The sequence below is a fragment of the Mus musculus genome, chromosome 10 (assembly GCF_000001635.26).
Source record: "Mus musculus strain C57BL/6J chromosome 10, GRCm38.p6 C57BL/6J".
Lineage (NCBI taxonomy): Eukaryota > Metazoa > Chordata > Mammalia > Rodentia > Muridae > Mus > Mus musculus.
Genome location: NC_000076.6, coordinates 100,373,398 through 100,401,242, shown reverse-complemented (window position 1 = coordinate 100,401,242; position 27,845 = coordinate 100,373,398). Strand labels below are relative to the sequence as shown.

Genomic DNA, 27,845 nt, shown 5'->3' with positions numbered 1-27,845 from the left:
CTTTCTTTCTTTTGAGTTTTTTTCAATTTTTTATGAGATATTTTCTTCATTTACATTTCAAATGTTATCCTGAAAGTCCCCTATAACCTCCCCCCACCCTGCTCCTCTACCCACCCACTCCTACTTCTTGGCCCTGGCGTTCCCCTGTTCTGGGGCATATAAAGTTTGCAAGACCAAGAGGTCTCTCTTTCCAATGATGGCCGACTAGGCCATCTTCTGCTACATATGCAGCTAGAGACATGAGCTCCAGAAGTACTGGATAGTTTATATTGTTGTTCCACCTATAGGGTTGCAGACCCCTTCAGCTCCTTGTGTACTTTCTCTAGCTTCTCCATTGGGGGCCCTATGTTCCATCCTATAGATGACTGTGAGCATCTACTTCTGTATTTGCCAGGCCCCGGCATAGCCTCACAAGAGACATCTATATTAGGGTCCTTTCAGCATAATCTTGCTGGCATATGCAATAGTGTCTACATTTGGTGAGTGATTATGTGATAGATCCCTGGGTGAGGCAGTCTCTGGATGGTCCATCCTTTCATCTTAGCTCCAAACTCTTTCTCTGTAACTCCTTCCATGGGTATTTTGTTCCCTATTCTAAGGAGGAATGAAGTATCCACGCATTGGTCTTCCTTCTTCTTGATTTTCTTGTGTTCTGCAAATTGTATCTTGGGTATTCTAGGTTTCTGGGCTAATGTCCACTTATCAATGAGTGCATATCAAGTGACTTCTTTTGTGATTGGGTTACCTCACTCAGGATGATATCCTCCAGATCCATCCATTTGCTTAAGAATTTCATAAATTCATTGTTTTTAATACCTGAGTAGTACTCCTTTGTGTAAATGTACCATGTTTTCTGTACCCATTCCTCTGTTGAGGGACATTTGGGTCCTCTCCAGCTTCTGGCTATTATAAATAAGGCTGCTATGAACATAGTGGAGCATCTTCTGTGTATATGTCCAGGAGAGGTATAGCTGGATCTTCTGTTCAATTTTCTGAGGAACCGCCAGACTGATTTCCAGAGTGGTTGTACAAGCCTGCAATCCCACCAACAATGGAGGAGTGTTCCTCTTTCTCCACATCCTCGCCAGCATCTGCTGTCACCTGAAGTTTTGATCTTAGCCATTCTGACTGGTGTGAGGTGGAATCTCAGGTTTGTTTTGATTTGCATTTTCCTGATGATTAAGAATGTTGAACATTTTTTTCAGGTGTTTCTCAGCCATTCGTTATTCCTCAGGTGAGAATTCTTTGTTTAGCTCTGTACCCCATTTTTAATGGGGTTATTTGAACTTCTGGAGTTCAGCTTCTTGTGCTCTTTGTATATATTGGATATTAGTCCCCTATAAGATTTAGGATTGGTAAAAATCCTTTCCCAATCTGTTGGTGACCTTTTTGTCTTATCTTTTGCCTTACAGAGTCTTTGCAATTTTATGAGGTCCCATTTGTCAATTCTTGATCTTACAGTGCAAGCCATTACTATTCTGTTTAGGGATTTTTCCCCTGTGCCCATATCTTTGAGGCTTTTCCCTACTTTCTCCTCTATTAATTTCATTGTCTCTGGTCTTATGTGGAGGTCTTTGATCCACTTAGACTTCAGCTTTGTAAAAGGAGATAAGAATGGATCAATTCACATTCTTCTACATGATAACCGCCAGTTGTGCCAGCATTTGTTGAAAATGCTGTCTTTTTTTTTCCACTGGATGGTTTTTGCTCCCTTGTCAAAGATCAAGTAACCATAGGTGTGTGGGTCCATTTCTTGGTCTTCAATTCTATTCCATTGATCTACCTGTCTGTTGCTGTGCCAGTACCATGCAGTTTTTATCACAATTGCTCTGTAGTACAGCTTGAGTTCAGGCATGTGATTCCACCAGAGGTTCTTTAATTGTTGAGAATAGTTTTTGCTATCCTAGAATTTTGATATTCCAGATGAATTTGCAAATTGCCCTTTCTAACTCAGTGAAGAATTGAGTTGGAATTTTGATGGGGATTGCATTGAATCTGTAGATTGCTTTCAGGTGGAAATTACTATATTAATCCTGCCAATCCATGAGCATGGGAGATCGTTCCATCTTCTGAGATCTTCTTCAATTTCTTTCTTCAGAGACTTGAAGTTCTTGTCATACAGATCTTTCACTTCCTTAGTTAGAGTCACACAAAAGTATTTTATATTTTTTTGGGATTATTGTGAAGGGTGCTGTTTCACTAATTTCTTTATCATCCTGTTTATCCTTTGTGTAGAGAAAACCCACTGATTTGTTTGAATCAATTTTATATCCAGCTACTGCACTGAAGCTGTTTATCAGCTTTAGGAGTTCTCTGGTAGAATTTTTAGGGTCAATATATAAACTGTCATATCATCTGCAAATAGTGATATTTTGACTTCTTTCTTTACAATTTGTATCCCCTTGATCTCCTTTTGTTGTCAAATTGCTATGGCTAGGACTTCAAGTACTATATTGAATAGGTAGGGAGAAAGTGGGCAGCCTTGTCTAGTCCCTGATTTCAGTGAGATTGCTTCCAGCGTCTCTCCATTTAGTTTGATGTTGGCTATAGGTTTGCTGAATATTGCTTTTATTATGTTTAGGTATGGGCCTTGAATTCCTGATCTTTCCAAGACTTTTATCATGAAGGGGTGTTGGATTTTGTCAAATGCTTTCTCAGCCTCTAACGAGATGATCATGTGACTTTTGTCTTTGAGTTTGTTGGTATAATTGATTACGTTGATGGATTTCTGTATATTAAACCATTCCAGCATCCCTGGGATGAAGGATGGTCATGATGGATGATCATTTTTAAGTGTTTTTGGATTCAGTTTGCAAGAATTTTATTGAGTATTTTTGCAAAGATATTCATAAGGGAAGTTGGTCTGAAGATCTCTTTCTTTGTTGGTTTAGGTAACAGAGTAATTGTGGCTTCATAAAATGAATTGGGTAGAGTACCTACTGCTTCTATTTTGTGGAATAGTTTGAGGAGAGTTGGAAGTAGGTCTTCTTTGGAGGTCTAATAGGACTCTGCACTAAACCCATCTGGTCCTGGACTTTTTTTTTTTTTTTTTTTTTTTTTTTTTTTTGGTTTGGGAGACTATTAATGACTGTTTCTATTACTTTGGAGGAAATGGGATATTTAGACCATTAATCTGATCCTGATTTAACTTTGGTACCTGGTTTCTGTCTAGGAAGTTGTCCATTTCATCCAGGCTTTCCATTTTGTTGAGTATAGCCTTTTGTAGTAGGATCTGATGATGTTTGGGATTTCCTCAGGTTCTGTTGTTCTGTCTCCTTTTTCATTGCTGACTTTGTTATTTAGGATAATGTACCTGTGCCCTCTAGTTAGTCTGGCTAACGGTTTATCTATCCTGTTGATTTTCTCAAAGAACCAGCTCCTGGCTTGGTTGATTCTTTGATTAGTTCTTTTTGTTTCCACTTGGTTGATTTCAGGCCTGAGCTTAATTATTTCCTGCAGTCTACTCATCTTGGGTGAATTTGCTTCCTTTAGTTCTAGAGCTTCTAGGTGTGCTGTCAGTCTGATAGTGTATGTTCTCTCTAGTTTCTTTTTGGAGGCACCTAGGGCTATGAGTTTTCCTCTTAGGACTGCCTTCATTGTGTCCCATAAGTTTGGGTATGTTGTGGCTTCATTTTCATTAAACTCTAAAAAGTCTTAATTTCTTTCTGATTTCATCCTTGACCAAGGAATCATTGAGTAGAGTGTTGTTCAGTTTCCACGTGAATGTTGGCTTTCTATTATGTATGTTGTTATTGAATATCAGTCATAGTCCTTGGTGATCAGATAGGATGCATGGGATTCCCTTTTCATTTCTGATTGTGTTCATTTGGATCCTGGTTTTGCTCCTAACAATACTTGCATTCTTTTTAATGAAACTGTGGTGTTAAGGAACTGTGTTTGCATTGGAATCATTCTGAGTAGACCAGGATGGTATTTGACTAGTTCTCTTATTTGCAGTACGGTTAGAAGTTACAGCTACATATACCAGTTAAATTCAATCCTTTGTGGGTCTATATTGATCAAGTTCAAACTTCTTGTTTTTCCTAATCAGGTTCTCAGGATCTCTTCCTTATGCCTTAATGATGTAATATCCTGAAACGAAAGATGTAAATTTACATAAATTAAAATTTTGTTTTCAAATCAGGTACCTTGGATACAAGGGCAAATTCCATGACTACCATGGCAGACAAAATGGACATGTCATTGGAAGACATCATTAAGCTGAACAAGATGCAGCAAGGACATCGTGACAGGCCTGATTCCCGGGTGAAGCGAGGCACTGGGCCTAAGAGGTATCAGCCAGCTTTCACCCATGGTGGAAGGAACAGGCTGGCACCATACTGCAGACAAAAACAACTTCCAGACAAGTGGCAGCATGACCTATTCATTGGAGGCTTCAGGGGTCAAAACGACGTGGATACTGGTGGGAAGCTGTTCCTGTCAAATCTGCACTTCGGAGTGTCAGATGCTGATATTCAGCTACTCTTTGCTGAATTTGGAACGTTAAAAAAATCTGCTGTGCACTATGATCGCTGTGGACGAAGTTTAGGGACAGCACATGTGCACTTTGAAAGGAAAGCAGATGCCCTGAAGGCTATGAGAGAGTACAATGGCACCCCTTTGGATGGCCACCCTATGAACATCCACCTTGTCACCTCACAGTGTGATAGACAAGGAAGACCTGCACAAAGCAAAAATAGGGGCGGCATGACAAGAAACCCTGGCTCTGGAGTATTAAGTGGTGGAGGCACCAAAAGATGGACACTTGGAGGCAGCCAGAGAAGAGGGAGAGGCAGCAGCAGGAACTCAAACCTGCAGCAGCAGCAGCAGCAAGAGGAGCAGAAGCACCAGAAGCAGCAACAGCAGCAGCAACAGCAGCAGAAGCAGGGGCAGTATCACCAGCACCAGCAGCAGCTGCAGCATCAGGAGCAGCAGAAGGAGCAGAAGGAACAGTAGCAGCTATCTACAGAAGAGCTGGATGCCCACCTGGATGGACAATGGACAGATCATGGAAACAGAAACTAAACAGGGACACACTGAAACTAACAGAAGTGATGAAACAAATGGATCTGACAGATATCTACAGAACATTTTATCCTAAAACAAAAGGATATACCTTCTTCTCAGCACCTCATGGTACCTTCTCCAAAATTGACCACATAATAGGTCACAAAACAGGCCTCAACAGATTCAAAAATATTGAAATTGTCCCATGTATCCTATCAGATCACCATGCACTAAGTCTGATCTTCAATAACAAAAAAAAAAATAACAGAAAGCCAACACTCATGTGGAAACTGAACAACACTCTTCTCAATGATACCTTGGTCAAGGAAGGAATAAAGAAAGAAATTAAAGACTTTTTAGAGTTTAATGAAAATGAAGCCACAACGTACTCAAACCTTTGGGACACAATGAAAGCATTTCTAAGAGGGAAACTCATAGCTCTGAGTGCCTCCAAGAAGAAACGGGAGACAGCACATACTAGCAGCTTGACAACACATCTAAATGCTCTAGAAAAAAAGGAAGCAAATTCACCCAAGAGGAGTAGACGGCAGGAAATAATCAAACTCAGGGGTGAAATCAACCAAGTGGAAACAAGAAGAACTATTCAAAGAATTAACCAAACGAGGAGTTGGTTCTTTGAGAAAATCAACAAGATAGATAAACCCTTAGCTAGACTCACTAGAGGGCACAGGGACAAAATCCTAATTAACAAAGTCAGAAATGAAAAGGGAGACATAACAACAGATCCTGAAGAAATCCAAAACACCATCAGATCCTTCTACAAAAGGCTATACTCAACAAAACTGGAAAACCTGGACGAAATGGACAAATTTCTGGACAGATACCAGGTACCAAAGTTGAATCAGGATCAAGTTGACCTTCTAAACAGTCCCATATCCCCTAAAGAAATAGAAGCAGTTATAAATAGTCTCCCAGCCAAAAAAAAGCTCAGGACCAGACGGGTTTAGTGCAGAGTTCTATCAGACCTTCAAAGAAGATCTAATTCCAGTTCTGCACAAACTTTTTCACAAGATAGAAGTAGAAGGTACTCTACCCAACTCATTTTATGAAGCCATTATTACTCTGATACCTAAACCACAGAAAGATCCAACAAAGATAGAGAACTTCAGACCAATTTCTCTTATGAATATCGATGCAAAAATCCTCAATAAAATTCTCGCTAACCGAATCCAAGAACACATTAAAGCAATCATCCATCCTGACCAAGTAGGTTTTATTCCAGGGATGCAGGGATGGTTTAATATACGAAAATCCATCAATGTAATCCACTATATAAACAAACTCAAAAACAAAAACCACATGATCATCTCGTTAGATGCAGAAAAAGCATTTGACAAGATCCAACACCCATTCATGATAAAAGTTCTGGAAAGATCAGGAATTCAAGGCCCATACCTAAACATGATAAAAGCAATCTACAGCAAACCAGTAGCCAACATCAAAGTAAATGGAGAGAAGCTGGAAGCAATCCCACTAAAATCAGGGACTAGACAAGGCTGCCCACTTTCTCCCTACCTTTTCAACATAGTACTTGAAGTATTAGCCAGAGCAATTCGACAACAAAAGGAGATCAAGGGGATACAAATTGGAAAGGAGGAAGTCAAAATATCACTTTTTGCAGATGATATGATAGTATATATAAGTGACCCTAAAAATTCCACCAGAGAACTCCTAAACCTGATAAACAGCTTCGGTGAAGTACCTGGATATAAAATTAACTCAAACAAGTCAATGGCCTTTCTCTACACAAAGAATAAACAGGCTGAGAAAGAAATTAGGGAAACAACACCCTTCTCAATAGTCACAAATAATATAAAATATCTCGGCGTGACTCTAACTAAGGAAATGAAAGATCTGTATGATAAAAACTTCAAGTCTCTGAAGAAAGAAATTAAAGAAGATCTCAGAAGATGGAAGGATCTCCCATGCTCATGGATTGGCAGGATCAACATTGTAAAAATGGCTATCTTGCCAAAAGCAATCTACAGATTCAATGCAATCCCCATCAAAATTCCAACTCAATTCTTCAACGAATTAGAAGGAGCAATTTGCAAATTCATCTGGAATAACAAAAAAACCTAGGATAGCAAAAACTCTTCTCAAGGATAAAAGAACCTCTGGTGGAATCACCATGCCTGACCTAAAGCTTTACTACAGAGCAATTGTGGTAAAAACTGCATGGTACTGGTATAGAGACAGACAAGTAGACCAATGGAATAGAATTGAAGACCCAGAAATGAACCCACACACCTATGGTCACTTGATCTTCGACAAGGGAGCTAAAACCATCCAGTGGAAGAAAGACAGCATTTTCAACAATTGGTGCTGGCACAACTGGTTGTTTTCATGTAGAAGAATGCGAATCGATCCATACTTATCTCCTTGTACTAAGGTCAAATCTAAATGGATCAAAGAACTTCACATAAAACCAGAGACACTTAAACTTATAGAGGAGAAAGTGGGGAAAAGCCTTGAAGATATGGGCACAGGGGAAAAATTCCTGAACAGAACAGCAATGGCGTGTGCTGTAAGATCTAGAATTGACAAATGGGACCTAATGAAACTCCAAAGTTTCTGCAAGGCAAAAGACAACGTCAAGAAGAAAAAGAGACCACCAACAGATTGGGAAAGGATCTTTATCTATCCTAAATCAGATAGGGGACTAATATCCAACATATATAAAGAACTCAAGAAGGTGGACTTCAGAAAATCAAATAACCCCATTAAAAAATGGGGCTCAGAAGTGAACTAAGAATTCTCACCTGAGGAATACCGAATGGCAGAGAAGCACCTGAAAAAATGTTCAACATCCTTAATCATCAGGGAAATGCAAATCAAAACAACCCTGAGATTCCACCTCACACCCGTCAGAATGGCTAAGATCAAAAATTCAGGTGAAAGCAGATGCTGGCGAGGATGTGGAGAAAGAGGAACACTCCTCCATTGTTGATGGGATTGCAGGCTTGTACAACCACTCTGGAAATCAGTCTGGCGGTTCCTCAGAAAATTGGACATAGTACTACCGGAGGATCCAGCAATACCTCTCCTGGGCATATATACAGAAGATGCCCCAACTAGTAAGAAGGACACATGCTCCACTATGTTCATAGCAGCCTTATTTATAATAGCCAGAAGCTGGAAAGAACCCAGATGCCCCTCAACAGAGGAATGGATACAGAAAATGTGGTACATCTACACAATGGAGTACTACACAGCTATTAAAAAGAATGAATTTATGAAATTCCTAGCCAAATGGATGGACCTGGAGGGCATCATCCTGAGTGAGGTAACACATTCACAAAGGAACTCACACAATATGTACTCACTGATATGTGGATATTAGCTCAAAACCTAGGATACCCAAGATATAAGATACAATTTCCTAAACACATGAAACTCAAGAAAAATGAAGACTGAAGTGTGGACACTATGCCCCTCCTTAGAAGTGGGAACAAAACACCCTTGGAAGGAGTTACAGAGACAAAGTTTGGAGCTGAGATGAAAGGATGGACCATGTAGAGACTGCCATATCCAGGAATCAAACCCATAATCAGCATCCAAACGCTGACACCATTGCATACACTAGCAAGATTTTATTTAAAGGACCCAGATGTAGCTGTCTCTTGTGAGATTATGCCGGGGCCTAGCAAACACAGAAGTGGATGCTCACAGTCAGCTAATGGATGGATCACAGGGCTCCCAATGGAGGAGCTAGAGAAAGTACCCAAGGAGCTAAAGGGAACTGCAACCCTATAGGTGGATCAACATTATGAACTAACCAGTACCCCAGAGCTCTTTACTCTAGCTGCATATGTATCAAAAGATGGCCTAGTCGGCCATCACTGGAAAGAGAGGCCCATTGTACACGCAAACTTTATATGCCCCAGAACAGGGGAACGCCAGGGCCAAAAAGGGGGAGTGGGCGGGTAGGGGAGTGGGGGTGGGTGGGTATGGGGGACTTTTGGTATAGCATTGGAAATGTAAATGAGCTAAATACCTAATAATAAATGGAAAGAAAAAAATGGAAGCAGAGAAAAAAAATAAATAAAAAAAAAAAAAAGAAAATTTAGAAACTACAATTCCAAAATCTCCTAAGTTAAACTGATTTTGCTGAGTAGATTTCCAACCTTAAAACAATTCAGGTTTCCTGAATCCCTACCACCATGAGAGGTACAGAAAAGTAGAGAAAGTGAGAGTCCAATATAATGAGATGCTTAGGCAAAGATTATATGTGCCAGACTTAGACTCAAATAACTGTCAAATAGCTAATAAATTCCTCCAAGATAAAGGGTTTGCAAGTTCTTAAGAATTTAGTATTTTTGTTTTAAGAAATAAATGAGTTGTAGTTTAAAAAAAACAATCTCTAAACAGAGTCAACTATAACTACTAACTCCAGAGATTACCAGATGGCGAAAGGTAAACGTAGGAATCTTTCTAACAGGAACCAAGACCACTCACCATCATCAGAACCCAGCACTCCCACTTCGTCCAGTCCAGGACACCTCAACACACCCGAAAACCTAGACCTAGATTTAAAAGCATATCTCATGATGATGGTAGAGGACATCAAGAAGGACTTTAATAAATCACTTAAAGAAATACAGGAGAACACTGCTAAAGAGTTACAAGTCCTTAAAGAAAAACAGGAAAACACAATCAAACAGGTAGAAGTCCTTACAGAAAAAGAGGAAAAAACATACAAACAGGTGATGGAAATGAACAAAACCATACTAGACCTAAAAAGGGAAGTAGACACAATAAAGAAAACTCAAAGTGAGGCAACACTGGAGATAGAAACCCTAGGAAAGAAATCTGGAACCATAGATTTGAGCATCAGCAACAGAATACAAGAGATGGAAGAGAGAATCTCAGGTGCAGAAAATTCCATACAGTACATCGGCACAACAATCAAAGAAAATGGAAAATGCAAAAAGATCCTAACTCAAAATATCCAGGAAATCCAGGACACAATGAGAAGACCAAACCTACGGATAATAGGAGTGGATGAGAATGAAGATTTTCAACTCAAAGGACCAGCAAACATCTTCAACAAAATTATTGAAGAAAATTTCCCAAATCTAAAGAAAGAGATACCTATGAACATACAAGAAGCCTACAGAACTCCAAATAGACTGGACCAGAAAAGAAATTCCTCCCGACACATAATAATCAGAACAACAAATGCACTAAATAAAGATAGAATACTAAAAGCAGTAAGGGAAAAAGGTCAAGTAACATACAAAGGCAAGCCTATCAGAATTACACCAGATTTTTCACCAGAGACTATGAAAGCCAGAAGAGCCTGGACAGATGTTATACAGACACTAAGAGAACACAAATTCCAGCCCAGGCTACTATACCCAGCCAAACTCTCAATTACCATAGATGGAGAAACCAAAGTATTCCACGACAAAACCAAATTCACACATTATCTCTCCACGAATCTAGCCCTTCAAAGGATAATAACAGAAAAAAACCAATACAAGAACGGGAACAATGCCCTAGAAAAAACAGGAAGGTAATCCCTCAACAAACCTAAAAGAAGACAGCCACAAGAACAGAATGCCAACTTTAACAACAAAAATAACAGGAAGCAACAATTACTTTTCCTTAATATCTCTTAACATCAATGGTCTCAACTCCCCAATAAAAAGACATAGACTAACAAACTGGCTACACAAACAAGACCCAACATTTTGCTGCTTACAGGAAATACATCTCAGAGAAAAAGATAGACACTACCTCAGAATGAAAGGCTGGAAAACAATTTTCCAAGCAAATGGTATGAAGAAACAAGCTGGAGTAGCCATCCTAATATCTGATAAGATTGACTTCCAACCCAAAGTCATCAAAAAAGACAAGGAGGGGCACTTCGTTCTCATCAAAGGTAAAATCCTCCAAGAGGAACTCTCAATACTGAATATCTATGCTCCAAATGCAAGGGCAGCCACATTCATTAAAGACACTTTAGTAAAGCTCAAAGCACACATTGCACCTCACACAATAATAGTGGGAGACTTCAACATACCACTTTCACCAATGGACAGATCATGGAAACAGAAACTAAACAGGGACACACTGAAACTAACAGAAGTGATGAAACAAATGGATCTGACAGATATCTACAGAACATTTTATCCTAAAACAAAAGGATATACCTTCTTCTCAGCACCTCATGGTACCTTCTCCAAAATTGACCACATAATAGGTCACAAAACAGGCCTCAACAGATTCAAAAATATTGAAATTGTCCCATGTATCCTATCAGATCACCATGCACTAAGGATGCTCTTCAATAACAAAAAAAAAATAACAGAAAGCCAACACTCATGTGGAAACTGAACAACACTCTTCTCAATGATACCTTGGTCAAGGAAGGAATAAAGAAAGAAATTAAAGACTTTTTAGAGTTTAATGAAAATGAAGCCACAACGTACTCAAACCTTTGGGACACAATGAAAGCATTTCTAAGAGGGAAACTCATAGCTCTGAGTGCCTCCAAGAAGAAACGGGAGACAGCACATACTAGCAGCTTGACAACACATCTAAATGCTCTAGAAAAAAAGGAAGCAAATTCACCCAAGAGGAGTAGACGGCAGGAAATAATCAAACTCAGGGGTGAAATCAACCAAGTGGAAACAAGAAGAACTATTCAAAGAATTAACCAAACGAGGAGTTGGTTCTTTGAGAAAATCAACAAGATAGATAAACCCTTAGCTAGACTCACTAGAGGGCACAGGGACAAAATCCTAATTAACAAAGTCAGAAATGAAAAGGGAGACATAACAACAGATCCTGAAGAAATCCAAAACACCATCAGATCCTTCTACAAAAGGCTATACTCAACAAAACTGGAAAACCTGGACGAAATGGACAAATTTCTGGACAGATACCAGGTACCAAAGTTGAATCAGGATCAAGTTGACCTTCTAAACAGTCCCATATCCCCTAAAGAAATAGAAGCAGTTATAAATAGTCTCCCAGCCAAAAAAAAGCTCAGGACCAGACGGGTTTAGTGCAGAGTTCTATCAGACCTTCAAAGAAGATCTAATTCCAGTTCTGCACAAACTTTTTCACAAGATAGAAGTAGAAGGTACTCTACCCAACTCATTTTATGAAGCCACTATTACTCTGATACCTAAACCACAGAAAGATCCAACAAAGATAGAGAACTTCAGACCAATTTCTCTTATGAATATCGATGCAAAAATCCTCAATAAAATTCTCGCTAACCGAATCCAAGAACACATTAAAGCAATCATCCATCCTGACCAAGTAGGTTTTATTCCAGGGATGCAGGGATGGTTTAATATACGAAAATCCATCAATGTAATCCACTATATAAACAAACTCAAAAACAAAAACCACATGATCATCTCGTTAGATGCAGAAAAAGCATTTGACAAGATCCAACACCCATTCATGATAAAAGTTCTGGAAAGATCAGGAATTCAAGGCCCATACCTAAACATGATAAAAGCAATCTACAGCAAACCAGTAGCCAACATCAAAGTAAATGGAGAGAAGCTGGAAGCAATCCCACTAAAATCAGGGACTAGACAAGGCTGCCCACTTTCTCCCTACCTTTTCAACATAGTACTTGAAGTATTAGCCAGAGCAATTCGACAACAAAAGGAGATCAAGGGGATACAAATTGGAAAGGAGGAAGTCAAAATATCACTTTTTGCAGATGATATGATAGTATATATAAGTGACCCTAAAAATTCCACCAGAGAACTCCTAAACCTGATAAACAGCTTCGGTGAAGTACCTGGATATAAAATTAACTCAAACAAGTCAATGGCCTTTCTCTACACAAAGAATAAACAGGCTGAGAAAGAAATTAGGGAAACAACACCCTTCTCAATAGTCACAAATAATATAAAATATCTCGGCGTGACTCTAACTAAGGAAATGAAAGATCTGTATGATAAAAACTTCAAGTCTCTGAAGAAAGAAATTAAAGAAGATCTCAGAAGATGGAAGGATCTCCCATGCTCATGGATTGGCAGGATCAACATTGTAAAAATGGCTATCTTGCCAAAAGCAATCTACAGATTCAATGCAATCCCCATCAAAATTCCAACTCAATTCTTCAACGAATTAGAAGGAGCAATTTGCAAATTCATCTGGAATAACAAAAAACCTAGGATAGCAAAAACTCTTCTCAAGGATAAAAGAACCTCTGGTGGAATCACCGTGCCTGACCTAAAGCTTTACTACAGAGCAATTGTGATAAAAACTGCATGGTACTGGTATAGAGACAGACAAGTAGACCAATGGAATAGAATTGAAGACCCAGAAATGAACCCACACACCTATGGTCACTTGATCTTCGACAAGGGAGCTAAAACCATCCAGTGGAAGAAAGACAGCATCTTCAACAATTGGTGCTGGCACAACTGGTTTTTATCATGTAGAAGAATGCAAATCGATCCATACTTATCTCCTTGTATTAAGGTCAAATCTAAGTGGATCAAGGAACTTCACTTAAAACCAGAGACACTGAAACTTATAGAGGAGAAAGTGGGGAAAAGCCTTGAAGATATGGGCACAGGGGAAAAATTCCTGAACAGAACAGCAATGGCTTGTGCTGTAAGATCGAGTATTGACAAATGGGACCTAATGAAACTCCAAAGTTTCTGCAAGGTAAAAGACACTGTCAATAAGACAAAAAGACCACCAACAGATTGGGAAAGGATCTTTACCTATCCTAAATCAGATAGGGGACTAATATCCAACATATATAAAGAACTCAACCATTGCATACACTAGCAAGATTTTATTTAAAGGACCCAGATGTAGCTGTCTCTTGTGAGACTATGCCGGGGCCTAGCAAACACAGAAGTGGATGCTCACAGTCAGCTAATGGATGGATCATAGGGCTCCCAATGGAGGAGCTAGAGAAAGTACCCAAGGAGCTAAAGGGATCTGCAACCCTATAGGTGGAACAACATTATGAACTAACCAGTACCCCAGAGCTCTGGACTCTAGCTGCATATATATCAAAAGATGGCCTAGTCGGCCATCACTGGAAAGAGAGGCCCATTGGACTTGCAAACTTTATATGCCCCAGTACAGGGGAACACCAGGGCCAAAAAGGGGGAGAGGGTGGGCAGGGGAGTGGGGGTGGGTGGATATGGGTGACTTTTGGTATAGCATTGGAAATGTAAATGAGCTAAATACCTAATAAAAAATGAAAAAAATAGCTAAATAGAATAGTAGCATGAATAAATCATGAGCATATAAAGATACATGTATCAATTCACAGAAAATAATAATAAATATAATTAAATTTCTAAAAAAAAAAAAAAGAACTCAAGAATGTGGACTTCAGAAAATCAAATAACCCCATTAAAAAATGGGCTCAGAACTGAACTAAGAATTCTCACCTGAGGAATACCGAATGGCAGAGAAGCACCTGAAAAAATGTTCAACATCCTTAATCATCAGGGAAATGCAAATCAAAACAACCCTGAGATTCCACCTCACACCAGTCAGAATGGCTAAGATCAAAAATGCAGGTGACAGCAGATGCTGGCGTGGATGTGGAGAAAGAGGAACACTCCTCCATTGTTGGTGGGATTGCAGGCTCGTACAACCACTCTGGAAATCAGTCTGGCGGTTCCTCAGAAAATTGGACATAGTACTACCGGAGGATCCAGCAATACCTCTCCTGGGCATATATCCAGAAGATGCCCCAACTGGTAAGAAGGACACATGCTCCACTATGTTCATAGCAGCCTTATTTATAATAGCCAAAAGCTGGAAAGAACCCAGATGCCCCTCAACAGATGAATGGATACAGAAAATGTGGTACATCTACACAATGGAGTACTACACAGCTATTAAAAAGAATGAATTTATGAAATTCCTAGCCAAATGGATGGACCTGGAGGGCATCATCCTGAGTGGGGTAACACATTCACAAAGGAACTCACACAATATGTACTCACTGATATGTGGATATTAGCTCAAAACCTAGTATACCCAAGATATAAGATACAATTTCCTAAACACATGAAACTCAAGAAAAATGAAGACTGAAGTGTGGACACTATGCCCCTCCTTAGAAGTGGGAACAAAACACCCTTGGAAGGAGTTACAGAGACAAAGTTTGGAGCTGAGATGAAAGGATGGACCATGTAGAGACTGCCATATCCAGGGATCCACCCCATAATCAGCATCCAAACGCTGACACCATTGCATACACTAGCAAGATTTTATCGAAAGGACCCAGATGCAGCTGTCTCTTGTGAGACTATGCTGGGGCCTAGCAAACACAGAAGTGGATGCTCACAGTCAGCTAATGGATGGATCACAGGGCTCCCAATGGAGGAGCTAGAGAAAGTACCCAAGGAGCTAAAGGGATCTGCAACCCTATAGGTGGAACAACATTTTGAACTAACCAGTACCCCAGAGCTCTTGACTCTAGCTGCATATGTATCAAAAGATGGCCTAGTCGGCCATCACTGGAAAGAGAGGCCCATTGGACACGCAAATTTTATATGCCCCAGTACAGGGAAACGCCAGGGCCAAAAACTGGGAGTGGGTGGATAGGGGAGTGGGGGTGGGTGGGTATGGGGGACTTTTAGTATAGCATTGGAAATGTAAATGAGCTAAATACCTAATTAAAAAAAAAAAGAAGGACTCTCAATATTGAAAACATCTATGCTCCAAATGCAAGGGGACCCACATTCATAAAAGCAACTTTACTGAAGCTAATAGCTCACATTTCAAGTCAAACAATAGTTGTGTGGGACTTCAACACCCAACTTTCATCAATGGACAGATCAGGGAAACACAAACTAAACAGAGACACACAGTGAAAATAACAGAAGTTATGGACCAAATTGATTTAACAGACATCTATACAACATTTCATGCGAAATCAAAGGAATATGCCTTCTCGCTGGCACCTCATGGTATCTTCTCCAGAACTGACCGTACACTTGGCCACAACACAGAACTCAAAAGAAAGAAGATTGAAATAATCCCATGCTTCTATCAGATCACTACTGAACAAGGTTGTTCTTCCATAGCAACAAAAACACAGAAAGCAAACATACACATGGAAGGTGAACAATGCTCTATGATAACTCAATCATAACTTGGTAAAGGAAGACATAAAAGACATTTTAGAATTTAATGAGAATGCAGGTACAACATCCCCAAACTTATGGGACATAATGAAAGTAGGGTAAGAGGAAAACTCATAGCTCTGTGTGCCTCCCAAAAGAAAGCAGAGAGAGCATACAGTAGCAGCTTAACAGCACACCTGAAAGCTCTAGAACAAAAAGAACCAAATAAACCCAGGAGGAGGAGAAGGCAGGAAATAATCAAACTCAGGGCTGAAACCAACCAAGTCAACACAAACAGAACTCTATGAAGAATCCACAAAACTGGGAGCTGGTTCTTTGAGAAAATCTACACGATACAGAAAGTGTTAGCCAGACTAACCTGAGGGCACAGAGACAGGATGCAAATGAACACAATCAGAAATGAAAAGGTAATCCCACGCATCCTATCTGATCACCATGGACTAAGGCTGATCTTCCATAACAACATACAGAATAGAAAGCCAACATTCACGTGGAAACTGAACAACACTCTACTCAATGATTCCTTGGTCAAGGATGAAATCAGAAAGAAATTAAAGACTTTTTAGAGTTTAATGAGAATGAAGCCACAACATACCCAAACTTATGGGACACAATGAAGGCAGTCCTAAGAGGAAAACTCATAGCCCTGAGTGCCTCCACAAAGAAACTAGAGAGAACATACCCTAGCAGACTTACAGCACACCCAGAAGCTCTAGAACTAAAGGAAGCAAGTTCACCCAAGAGGAGTAGACTGCAGGAAATAATTAAGCTCAGGGCTGAAATCAACCAAGTGGAAACAAAAAGAACTATTCAAAGAATCAACCAAGCCAGGAGCTGGTTCTTTGAGAAAATCAACAAGATAGATAAACCCTTACCCAGATTAACTAGAAGGCACGGGGACAGTATTCTCAGTGTGTCTCAGTGGCAGAATACTTGCTTGGCACATGTGCAGCCCTGGGTTAGATGCCCAGGAAAAAACACAGTTAACAGTTGTCTGTCTGTGTGAATCCCCTTTAAAGGACCCTCTATGTTACCCTGTCTGTCACAGTCATTAAATCCTGTCAATTGTGACCATTTGTTGGCTTTGACTTTTGTTCAATTGTTGTTTTCTTTATTTTTGTTTTTATTATCTACTGGGAGGAGATTAGAAATGGTTTACTGGGGTGATTAGGTGTCAAAACCTTTCATTTAAGCCCTTGGAAGGCAGAGGCAGGCAGATCTCTCAATTGGAGGACATCTCTGCTCTACAGAGTTTCAAGGACAGAGATCTCGAAAAAAAAATTTTTTTTTTTTTTGGAGATTTAATCATGTTAAGAAGGATGATCTGAAGTCATTTTAAAATAAAACATTTAGTCTGATGATTGGGTATTACACTGAATTAGCCACAGTCTTTTCTTCTGGCATCTGTTACAGTTGTAAACATTGCTTTCTTTAGTATTCTGTCTCTTTAAGGATTGTAATTCTTTGTGGTGTGAAAACAGATTCAATTATCATAGATAGTAGGCTTATCCAGGGAGGGGGAGGTCCTTATAAAAGGAGTCTGGAGAGGCTTGGACAGCACACTTGAGAGAGCTGAGGCAAGCTACAAAGAGAACCGTCTGCCCTGAGGCAGAAGGCTTGACAGACAGGTGAGTGAACCACACCAACTAGTCTCAAGGAGCCCAATGTCTCCTAAGAGAGTTCCAGGTCTTCAGAGCTATGAAATAGTTCTTTCCCAAGACATAAACTTAAAACTCAACTCTAAATACATTTGATTTTAAATAATCCAGTTTTTAAAATTGGGTGGTCGTTTTCATTCTAATTATGTTTGTTAAAATTTGTTAACTTCTGGTAAAATATAGAGATAGTGTCATTTATCTATGAAGTCCAGAACTTACAAGGCAATGCTGGGCACTTTAGAGCTGACTGTGTGTACCAGGCTATCATGGAAGTTGGAAAGATCCTCCTGCCTCTGCCTCTGCCTCTGCCTCTGCCTCTGCCTCTGCCTCTGCCTCTGCCTCTGCCTCTGCCTCTTGAGGGCTGGGATCAAAAGCATTTGTTTTTATTTTAGTGTATTTTGTTTGTGACAATAACCACTATGTAGAAATGGACAAACAGGTTATATTTTATATTCTGTTCAAGTTCTTTCTGATGTGTTTGGCATTGTCTTTGTACAGCAGACAGGTAGAGCTCAAAAAATCTTTCATGGGTAAATTCTCTCCTCTGACTCTGGCACACAGAGACTGGGCTCAGGTCACTGGTTTTGCTCCTAACAATAATTTCATTTTTTTTTAATGAAATTGTGGTGTTAAGGAACTGTGTTTGCATTGGAATCATTCTGAGTAGACCAGGATGGTATTTGACTAGTTCTCTCATTTGCAATACGGTTAGAAGTTACAGCTACATATACCAGTTAAATTCAATCCTTTGTGGGTCTATAGTGATCAAGTTCAAACTTCTTGTTTTTCCTACTCAGGTTCTCAGGATCTCTTCCTTATGTCCTAATGATGCAATATGCTAAAAGGAAAGATGTAATTTTACATAAAATAAATTTTGTTTTCAAATCAGGTACCTTGGATACAAGGGCAAATTCCATGACTACCATGGCTGACAAAATGGACATGTCATTGGAAGACATCCTTAAGCTGAACAAGATGCAGCAAGGACGTCTTGACAGGCCTGATTCCCGGGTGAAGCGAGGCACTGGGCCTAAGAGGTATCGGCCAGCTTTCACCCATGATGGAAGGAACAGGCTGGCACCATACTGCAGACCAAAACAACTTCCAGACAAGTGGCAGCATGACCTATTCATTGGAGGCTTCAGGGGTCAAAACCACGTGGATACTGGTGGGAAGCTGTTCCTGTCAAATCTGCACTTCGGAGTGTCAGATGCTGATATTCAGCTACTCTTTGCTGAATTTGGAACGTTGAAAAAATCTGCTGTGCACTATGATCGCTGTGGACGAAGTTTAGGGACAGCACATGTGCACTTTGAAAGGAAAGCAGATGCCCTGAAGGCTATGAGAGAGTACAATGGCGCCCCTTTGGATGGCCGCCCTATGAACATCCACCTTGTCACCTCACAGATTGATAGACAAGGAAGACCTGCACTAAACAGTGATAAGGGCGGCATGACAAGAAACCCTGGCTCTGGAGTATTAAGTGGTGGAGGCAACAAGAGATGGACACTTGGAGGCAGCCAGGGAAGAGGGAGAGGCACCAGCAGGAACTCAAAACTGCAGCAGCAGCAGCAGCAGCAGCAGCAGCAGCAGCAGCAGCAGCAGCAGCAAGAGGAGCAGAAGCACCAGAAGCAGCAACAGCAGAAGCAGCAGCAACAGCAGCAGAAGCAGGGACAGAATCACCAGCACCAGCAGCAGCAGAAGGAGAAGGAACTGCAGCAGCTATCTGTAGAGGAGCTGGACGCCCAGCTGGATGCTTATCAGGAAATGATGGACACCAGCTAAACAACTGAGCAAAGCTGCACAACAACGGGACCCAGAGGCTGGTCTCTGATGCCTAGACTGAGGGTTGGCTACTGGACCATGAACACAATGGTGGATTCCTCCTTTGCTTCTTTTGCTTTTCTCCTGTTTTAAAACCCCATGTAAAGTTCTTTCTTTCTCTCCTTTCTTTTATTTACATTCAGAAATACACTTGTTTTGTACTGAGTTATTTTGTGGGTAAATTGTAGTTTTTGCTTTGGTGAAGTAGGCATTTTCACCTTTGCCCTAATAAAATTGTGTGTGAAATAAACAAGTATTCTAGAGTCATAAAGTCTATTCTAGACGTCGTTGATGACTGATTTTTGTGGAGAATGAGTAACTCTCACACATTTTGGGTCTCTCTGTGTCTCTTTGGGTCTATAGACGAAATTTTCCCTAACCTAATGACAGAGATTTGCCCTGAACACAAAAAAGGCCTACAGAACTCCAAATAGTTTGGACCAGAAAAGAAATTCCTTCTGTCACATAATAATCAAAACACTAAATGTATAAAACAAATCAAAACAAAAAACAAAACAAAACAAAAAAAAAACAAAAACAGTTAGGGAAAAATTCAAGTGAGATAAGTAATCAGACCTATCAGAATTACACCAGACTTCTCACCAGAGACTATGAAAGCTAGAAGGTCTTGGTTAGATCTCATTCAGATCCTAAGAGAACATAAATGCTGGCACAGACTAATAGACACATAAAAACTCTCAATGAGCATAGATGAAGAAACAAAAATATTCCATGACAAAATCAAATTTGCACAGTATCTTTCTACTAATCCAGTCCTGCAAAGGTTAATACATAAAAAATGCCAACACAAGGAGGGAAACTACACCCTAGAAAAAGCAAGAAAGTAATCTTCTTCCAACAAACCCAAAAGAAGATCGCCAGACAAACATAAAACTAACATCAATGATAGATAACAGGAAGCACAAATCACTATTCCTTAATATCTCTTAACATCAATGTCCTCATTTCCACAATACAGAGACATAGACTATCAGACTGGATACTTACAGGGCTAAGCATTTTATAGCATATAGGAAACAAATGTCCGTGCCAGACACTTCCTCTGAGTAAAGGGCTGGAAAACAGTTTTCCAAGCAAATGGTCCCAAGAATGAAGCTGGGGTAGCCATTCTAATATCTGATAAAGTTGACTGTTAGTCAAAAGTCATCAAAAATATCAGGAAAGACACTTCATATTCATCAATTTAAAAAATCTACCAAGAAGGACTCTCAATATTGAAAACATCTATGCTCCAAATGCAAGGGGACCCACATTCATAAAAGCAACTTTACTGAAGCTAATAGCTCACATTTCAAGTCAAACAATAGTTGTGTGGGACTTCAACACCCAACTTTCATCAATGGACAGATCAGGGAAACACAAACTAAACAGAGACACACAGTGAAAATAACAGAAGTTATGGACCAAATTGATTTAACAGACATCTATACAACATTTCATGCGAAATCAAAGGAATATGCCTTCTCGCTGGCACCTCATGGTATCTTCTCCAGAACTGACCGTACACTTGGCCACAACACAGAACTCAAAAGAAAGAAGATTGAAATAATCCCATGCTTCTATCAGATCACTACTGAACAAGGTTGTTCTTCAATAGCAACAAAAACACAGAAAGCAAACATACACATGGAAGGTGAACAATGCTCTATGATAACTCAATCATAACTTGGTAAAGGAAGACATAAAAGACATTTTAGAATTTAATGAGAATGCAGGTACAACATCCCCAAACTTATGGGACATAATGAAAGTAGGGTAAGAGGAAAACTCATAGCTCTGTGTGCCTCCCAAAAGAAAGCAGAGAGAGCATACAGTAGCAGCTTAACAGCACACCTGAAAGCTCTAGAACAAAAAGAACCAAATAAACCCAGGAGGAGGAGAAGGCAGGAAATAATCAAACTCAGGGCTGAAACCAACCAAGTCAACACAAACAGAACTCTATGAAGAATCCACAAAACTGGGAGCTGGTTCTTTGAGAAAATCTACACGATACAGAAAGTGTTAGCCAGACTAACCTGAGGGCACAGAGACAGGATGCAAATGAACACAATCAGAAATGAAAAGGTAATCCCACGCATCCTATCTGATCACCATGGACTAAGGCTGATCTTCCATAACAACATACAGAATAGAAAGCCAACATTCACGTGGAAACTGAACAACACTCTACTCAATGATTCCTTGGTCAAGGATGAAATCAGAAAGAAATTAAAGACTTTTTAGAGTTTAATGAGAATGAAGCCACAACATACCCAAACTTATGGGACACAATGAAGGCAGTCCTAAGAGGAAAACTCATAGCCCTGAGTGCCTCCACAAAGAAACTAGAGAGAACATACCCTAGCAGACTTACAGCACACCCAGAAGCTCTAGAACTAAAGGAAGCAAGTTCACCCAAGAGGAGTAGACTGCAGGAAATAATTAAGCTCAGGGGTGAAATCAACCAAGTGGAAACAAAAAGAACTATTCAAAGAATCAACCAAGCCAGGAGGTGGTTCTTTGAGAAAATCAACAAGATAGATAAACCCTTACCCAGATTAACTAGAAGGCAAGGGGACAGTATTCTCAGTGTGTCTCAGTGGCAGAATACTTGCTTGGCACATGTGCAGCCCTGGGTTAGATGCCCAGGAAAAAACACAGTTAACAGTTGTCTGTCTGTGTGAATCCCCTTTAAAGGACCCTCTATGTTACCCTGTCTGTCACAGTCATTAAATCCTGTCAATTGTGACCATTTGTTGGCTTTGACTTTTGTTCAATTGTTGTTTTCTTTATTTTTGTTTTTATTATCTACTGGGAGGAGATTAGAAATGGTTTACTGGGTGATTAGGTGTCAAAACCTTTCATTTAAGCCCTTGGAAGGCAGAGGCAGGCAGATCTCTCAATTGGAGGACATCTCTGCTCTACAGAGTTTCAAGGACAGAGATCTCGAAAAAAAAATTTTTTTTTTTGGAGATTTAATCATGTTAAGAGGGATGATCTGAAGTCATTTTAAAATAAAACATTTAGTCTGATGATTGGGTATTACACTGAATTAGCCACAGCCTTTTCTTCTGGCATCTGTTACAGTTGTAAACATTGCTTTCTTTAGTATTCTGTCTCTTTAAGGATTGTAATTCTTTGTGGTGTGAAAACAGATTCAGTTATCATAGATAGTAGGCTTATCTAGGGAGGGGGAGGTCCTTATAAAAGGAGTCTGGAGAGGCTTGGACAGCACACTTGAGAGAGCTGAGGCAAGCTACAAAGAGAACTGTCTGCCCTGAGACAGAAGGCTTGACAGACAGGTGAGTGAACCACACCAACTAGTCTCAAGGAGCCCAATGTCTCCTAAGAGAGTTCCAGGTCTTCAGAGCTATGAAATAGTTCTTTCCCAAGACATAAACTTAAAACTCAACTCTAAATACATTTGATTTTAAATAATCCAGTTTTTGAAATTGGGTGGTAGTTTTCATTCTAATTATGTTTGTTAAAATTTGTTAACTTCTGGTAAAATATAGAGATAGCGTCATTTATCTCTGAAGTCCAGAACTTACAAGGCAATGCTGGGCACTTTAGAGCTGACTGTGTGTACCAGGCTATCATGGAAGTTGGAAAGATCCTCCTGCCTCTGCCTCTGCCTCTGCCTCTGCCTCTGCCTCTGCCTCTGCCTCTGCCTCTGCCTCTGCCTCTGCCTCTGCCTCTGCCTCTGCCTCTGCCTCTGCCTCTGCCTCTGCCTCTTGAGGGCTGGGATCAAAAGCATTTGTTTTTATTTTAGTGTATTTTGTTTGTGACAATAACCACTATGTAGAAATGGACAAACAGGTTATATTTTATATTCTGTTCAAGTTCTTTCTGATGTGTTTGGCATTGTCTTTGTACAGCAAACAGGTAGAGCTCAAAAAATCTTTCATGGGTAAATTCTCTCCTCTGACTCTGGCACACAGAGACTGGGCTCAGGTCACTGGTTTTGCTCCTAACAATAATTTCATTTTTTTTTAATGAAATTGTGGTGTTAAGGAACTGTGTTTGCATTGGAATCATTCTGAGTAGACCAGGATGGTATTTGACTAGTTCTCTCATTTGCAATACGGTTAGAAGTTACAGCTACATATACCAGTTAAATTCAATCCTTTGTGGGTCTATAGTGATCAAGTTCAAACTTCTTGTTTTTCCTAATCAGGTTCTCAGGATCTCTTCCTTATGTCCTAATGATGCAATATGCTAAAAGGAAAGATGTAATTTTACATAAAATAAATTTTGTTTTCAAATCAGGTACCTTGGATACAAGGGCAAATTCCATGACTACCATGGCTGACAAAATGGACATGTTTGGAAGACATCATTAAGCTGAACAAGATGCAGCAAGGACTTCGTGACAGGCCTGATTCCCGGGTGAAGCGAGGCACTGGGCCTAAGAGATATCGGCCAGCTTTCACCCATGGTGGAAGGAACAGGCTGGCACCATACTGCAGACCAAAACAACTTCCAGACAAGTGGCAGCATGACCTATTCATTGGAGGCTTCAGGGGTCAAAACCATGAGGATACTGGTGGGAAGCTGTTCCTGTCAAATCTGCACATTGGAGTGTCAGATGCTGATATTCAGCTACTCTTTGCTGAATTTGGAACGTTGAAAAAATCTGCTGTGCACTATGATCGCTGTGGACGAAGTTTAGGGACAGCACATGTGCACTTTGAAAGGAAAGCAGATGCCCTGAAGGCTATGAGAGAGTACAATGGCGCCCCTTTGGATGGCCGCCCTATGAACATCCACCTTGTCACCTCACAGATTGATAGACAAGGAAGACCTGCACAAAACAGTGATAGGGGCGGCATGACAAGAAACCCTGGCTCTGGAGTATTAGGTGGTGGAGGCACCAAGAGATGGACACTTGGAGGCAGCCAGGGAAGCGGGAGAGGCACCAGCAGGAACTCAAAACTGCAGCAGCAGCAGCAGCAGCAGCAGCAGCAGGAGCCAGAGGAGCAGAAGCACCAGAAGCAGCAACAGCAGAAGCAGCAGCAACAGCAGCAGAAGCAGGGACAGAATCACCAGCACCAGCAGCAGCAGAAGGAGCAGCAGCAGCAACAGCAGCAGAAGGAACTGCAGCAGCTATCTGTAGAGGAGCTGGACGCCCAGCTGGATTATTATCAGGATATGATGGACACCAGCTAAACAACTGAGCAAAGCTGCCCAACAACGGGACCCAGAGGCTGGTCTCTGATGCCTAGACTGAGGGTTGGCTACTGGACCATGAACACAATGGTGGATTCCTCCTTTGCTTCTTTTGCTTTTCTCCTGTTTTAAAACCCCATGTAAAGTTCTTTCTTTCTCTCCTTCTTTCTTTTATTTACATTCAGAAATACACTTGTTTTGTACTGAGTTATTTTGTGGATAAATTGTAGTTTTTGCTTTGGTGAAGTAGGCATTTTCACCTTTGCCCTAATAAAATTGTGTGTGAAATAAACAAGTATTCTAGAGTCATAAAGTCTATTCTAGACGTCGTTGATGACTGATTTTTGTGGAGAATGAGTAACTCTCACACATTTTGGGTCTCTCTGTGTCTCTTTGGGTCTATAGAAGAAATTTTCCCTAACCTAATGACAGAGATTTGCCCTGAACACAAAAAAGGCCTACAGAACTCTAAATAGTTTGGACCAGAAAAGAAATTCCTTCTGTCACATAATAATCAAAACACTAAATGTATAAAACAAATCAAAACAAACAAACAAAAAAAACCAGAAACAGTTAGGGAAAAATTCAAGTGAGATAAGTAATCAGACCTATCAGAATTACACCAGACTTCTCACCAGTGACTATGAGAGCTAGAAGGTCTTGGTTAGATCTCATACAGATCCTAAGAGAACATAAATGCTGGCACAGACTAATAGACACATAAAAACTCTCAATGAGCATAGATGAAGAAACAAAAATATTCCATGACAAAATCAAATTTGCACAGTATCTTTCTACTAACCCAGTCCTGCAAAAGTTAATACATAAAAAAATGCCAACACAAGGAGGGAAACTACACCCTAGAAAAAGCAAGAAAGTAATCTTCTTCCAACAAACCCAAAAGAAGATAGCCAGACAAACATAAAACTAACATCAATGATAGATAACAGGAAGCACAAATCACTATTCCTTAATATCTCTTAACATCAATGTCCTCAATTCCACAATACAGAGACATAGACTATCAGACTGGATACTTACAGGGCTAAGCATTTTATAGCATATAGGAAACAAATGTCCGTGCCAGACACTTCCTCTGAGTAAAGGGCTGGAAAACAGTTTTCCAAGCAAATGGTCCCAAGAATGAAGCTGGGGTAGCCATTCTAATATCTGATAAAGTTGACTGTTAGTCAAAAGTCATCAAAAATATCAGGAAAGACACTTCATATTCATCAATTTAAAAAATCTACCAAGAAGGACTCTCAATATTGAAAACATCTATGCTCCAAATGCAAGGGGACCCACATTCATAAAAGCAACTTTACTGAAGCTAATAGCTCACATTTCAAGTCAAACAATAGTTGTGTGGGACTTCAACACCCAACTTTCATCAATGGACAGATCAGGGAAACACAAACTAAACAGAGACACACAGTGAAAATAACAGAAGTTATGGACCAAATTGATTTAACAGACATCTATACAACATTTCATGCGAAATCAAAGGAATATGCCTTCTCGCTGGCACCTCATGGTATCTTCTCCAGAACTGACCGTACACTTGGCCACAACACAGAACTCAAAAGAAAGAAGATTGAAATAATCCCATGCTTCTATCAGATCACTACTGAACAAGGTTGTTCTTCAATAGCAACAAAAACACAGAAAGCAAACATACACATGGAAGGTGAACAATGCTCTATGATAACTCAATCATAACTTGGTAAAGGAAGACATAAAAGACATTTTAGAATTTAATGAGAATGCAGGTACAACATCCCCAAACTTATGGGACATAATGAAAGTAGGGTAAGAGGAAAACTCATAGCTCTGTGTGCCTCCCAAAAGAAAGCAGAGAGAGCATACAGTAGCAGCTTAACAGCACACCTGAAAGCTCTAGAACAAAAAGAACCAAATAACCCCAGGAGGAGGAGAAGGCAGGAAATAATCAAACTCAGGGCTGAAACCAACCAAGTCAACACAAACAGAACTCTATGAAGAATCCACAAAACTGGGAGCTGGTTCTTTGAGAAAATCTACACGATACAGAAAGTGTTAGCCAGACTAACCTGAGGGCACAGAGACAGGATGCAAATGAACACAATCAGAAATGAAAAGGTAATCCCACGCATCCTATCTGATCACCATGGACTAAGGCTGATCTTCCATAACAACATACAGAATAGAAAGCCAACATTCACGTGGAAACTGAACAACACTCTACTCAATGATTCCTTGGTCAAGGATGAAATCAGAAAGAAATTAAAGACTTTTTAGAGTTTAATGAGAATGAAGCCACAACATACCCAAACTTATGGGACACAATGAAGGCAGTCCTAAGAGGAAAACTCATAGCCCTGAGTGCCTCCACAAAGAAACTAGAGAGAACATACCCTAGCAGACTTACAGCACACCCAGAAGCTCTAGAACTAAAGGAAGCAAGTTCACCCAAGAGGAGTAGACTGCAGGAAATAATTAAGCTCAGGGGTGAAATCAACCAAGTGGAAACAAAAAGAACTATTCAAAGAATCAACCAAGCCAGGAGGTGGTTCTTTGAGAAAATCAACAAGATAGATAAACCCTTACCCAGATTAACTAGAAGGCAAGGGGACAGTATTCTCAGTGTGTCTCAGTGGCAGAATACTTGCTTGGCACATGTGCAGCCCTGGGTTAGATGCCCAGGAAAAAACACAGTTAACAGTTGTCTGTCTGTGTGAATCCCCTTTAAAGGACCCTCTATGTTACCCTGTCTGTCACAGTCATTAAATCCTGTCAATTGTGACCATTTGTTGGCTTTGACTTTTGTTCAATTGTTGTTTTCTTTATTTTTGTTTTTATTATCTACTGGGAGGAGATTAGAAATGGTTTACTGGGTGATTAGGTGTCAAAACCTTTCATTTAAGCCCTTGGAAGGCAGAGGCAGGCAGATCTCTCAATTGGAGGACATCTCTGCTCTACAGAGTTTCAAGGACAGAGATCTCGAAAAAAAAATTTTTTTTTTTGGAGATTTAATCATGTTAAGAGGGATGATCTGAAGTCATTTTAAAATAAAACATTTAGTCTG

At 40.1% G+C, this 27,845-nt stretch overlaps 1 protein-coding gene and 2 pseudogenes across 1 annotated transcript; all 3 read left to right on the top strand.

The window, feature by feature from the left end:
- On the top strand, positions 4,180-4,830 carry Gm4781 (predicted gene 4781; annotated as a pseudogene).
- Positions 18,683-19,596, top strand: Gm4312 (predicted gene 4312). The gene has a single exon (NM_001166636.1). The coding sequence runs from the start codon at positions 18,704-18,706 to the stop codon at positions 19,571-19,573; it is 870 nt and encodes a 289-aa protein (NP_001160108.1). The 5' UTR covers positions 18,683-18,703; the 3' UTR covers positions 19,574-19,596.
- On the top strand, positions 23,917-24,559 carry Gm8723 (predicted gene 8723; annotated as a pseudogene).

What these genes read in the sequence shown, in the direction of transcription:
- Gm4312 (NM_001166636.1), top strand. Translation starts at nt 18,704, where the DNA reads ATGACTACCATGGCTGACAAAATGGACATGTCATTGGAAGACATCCTT.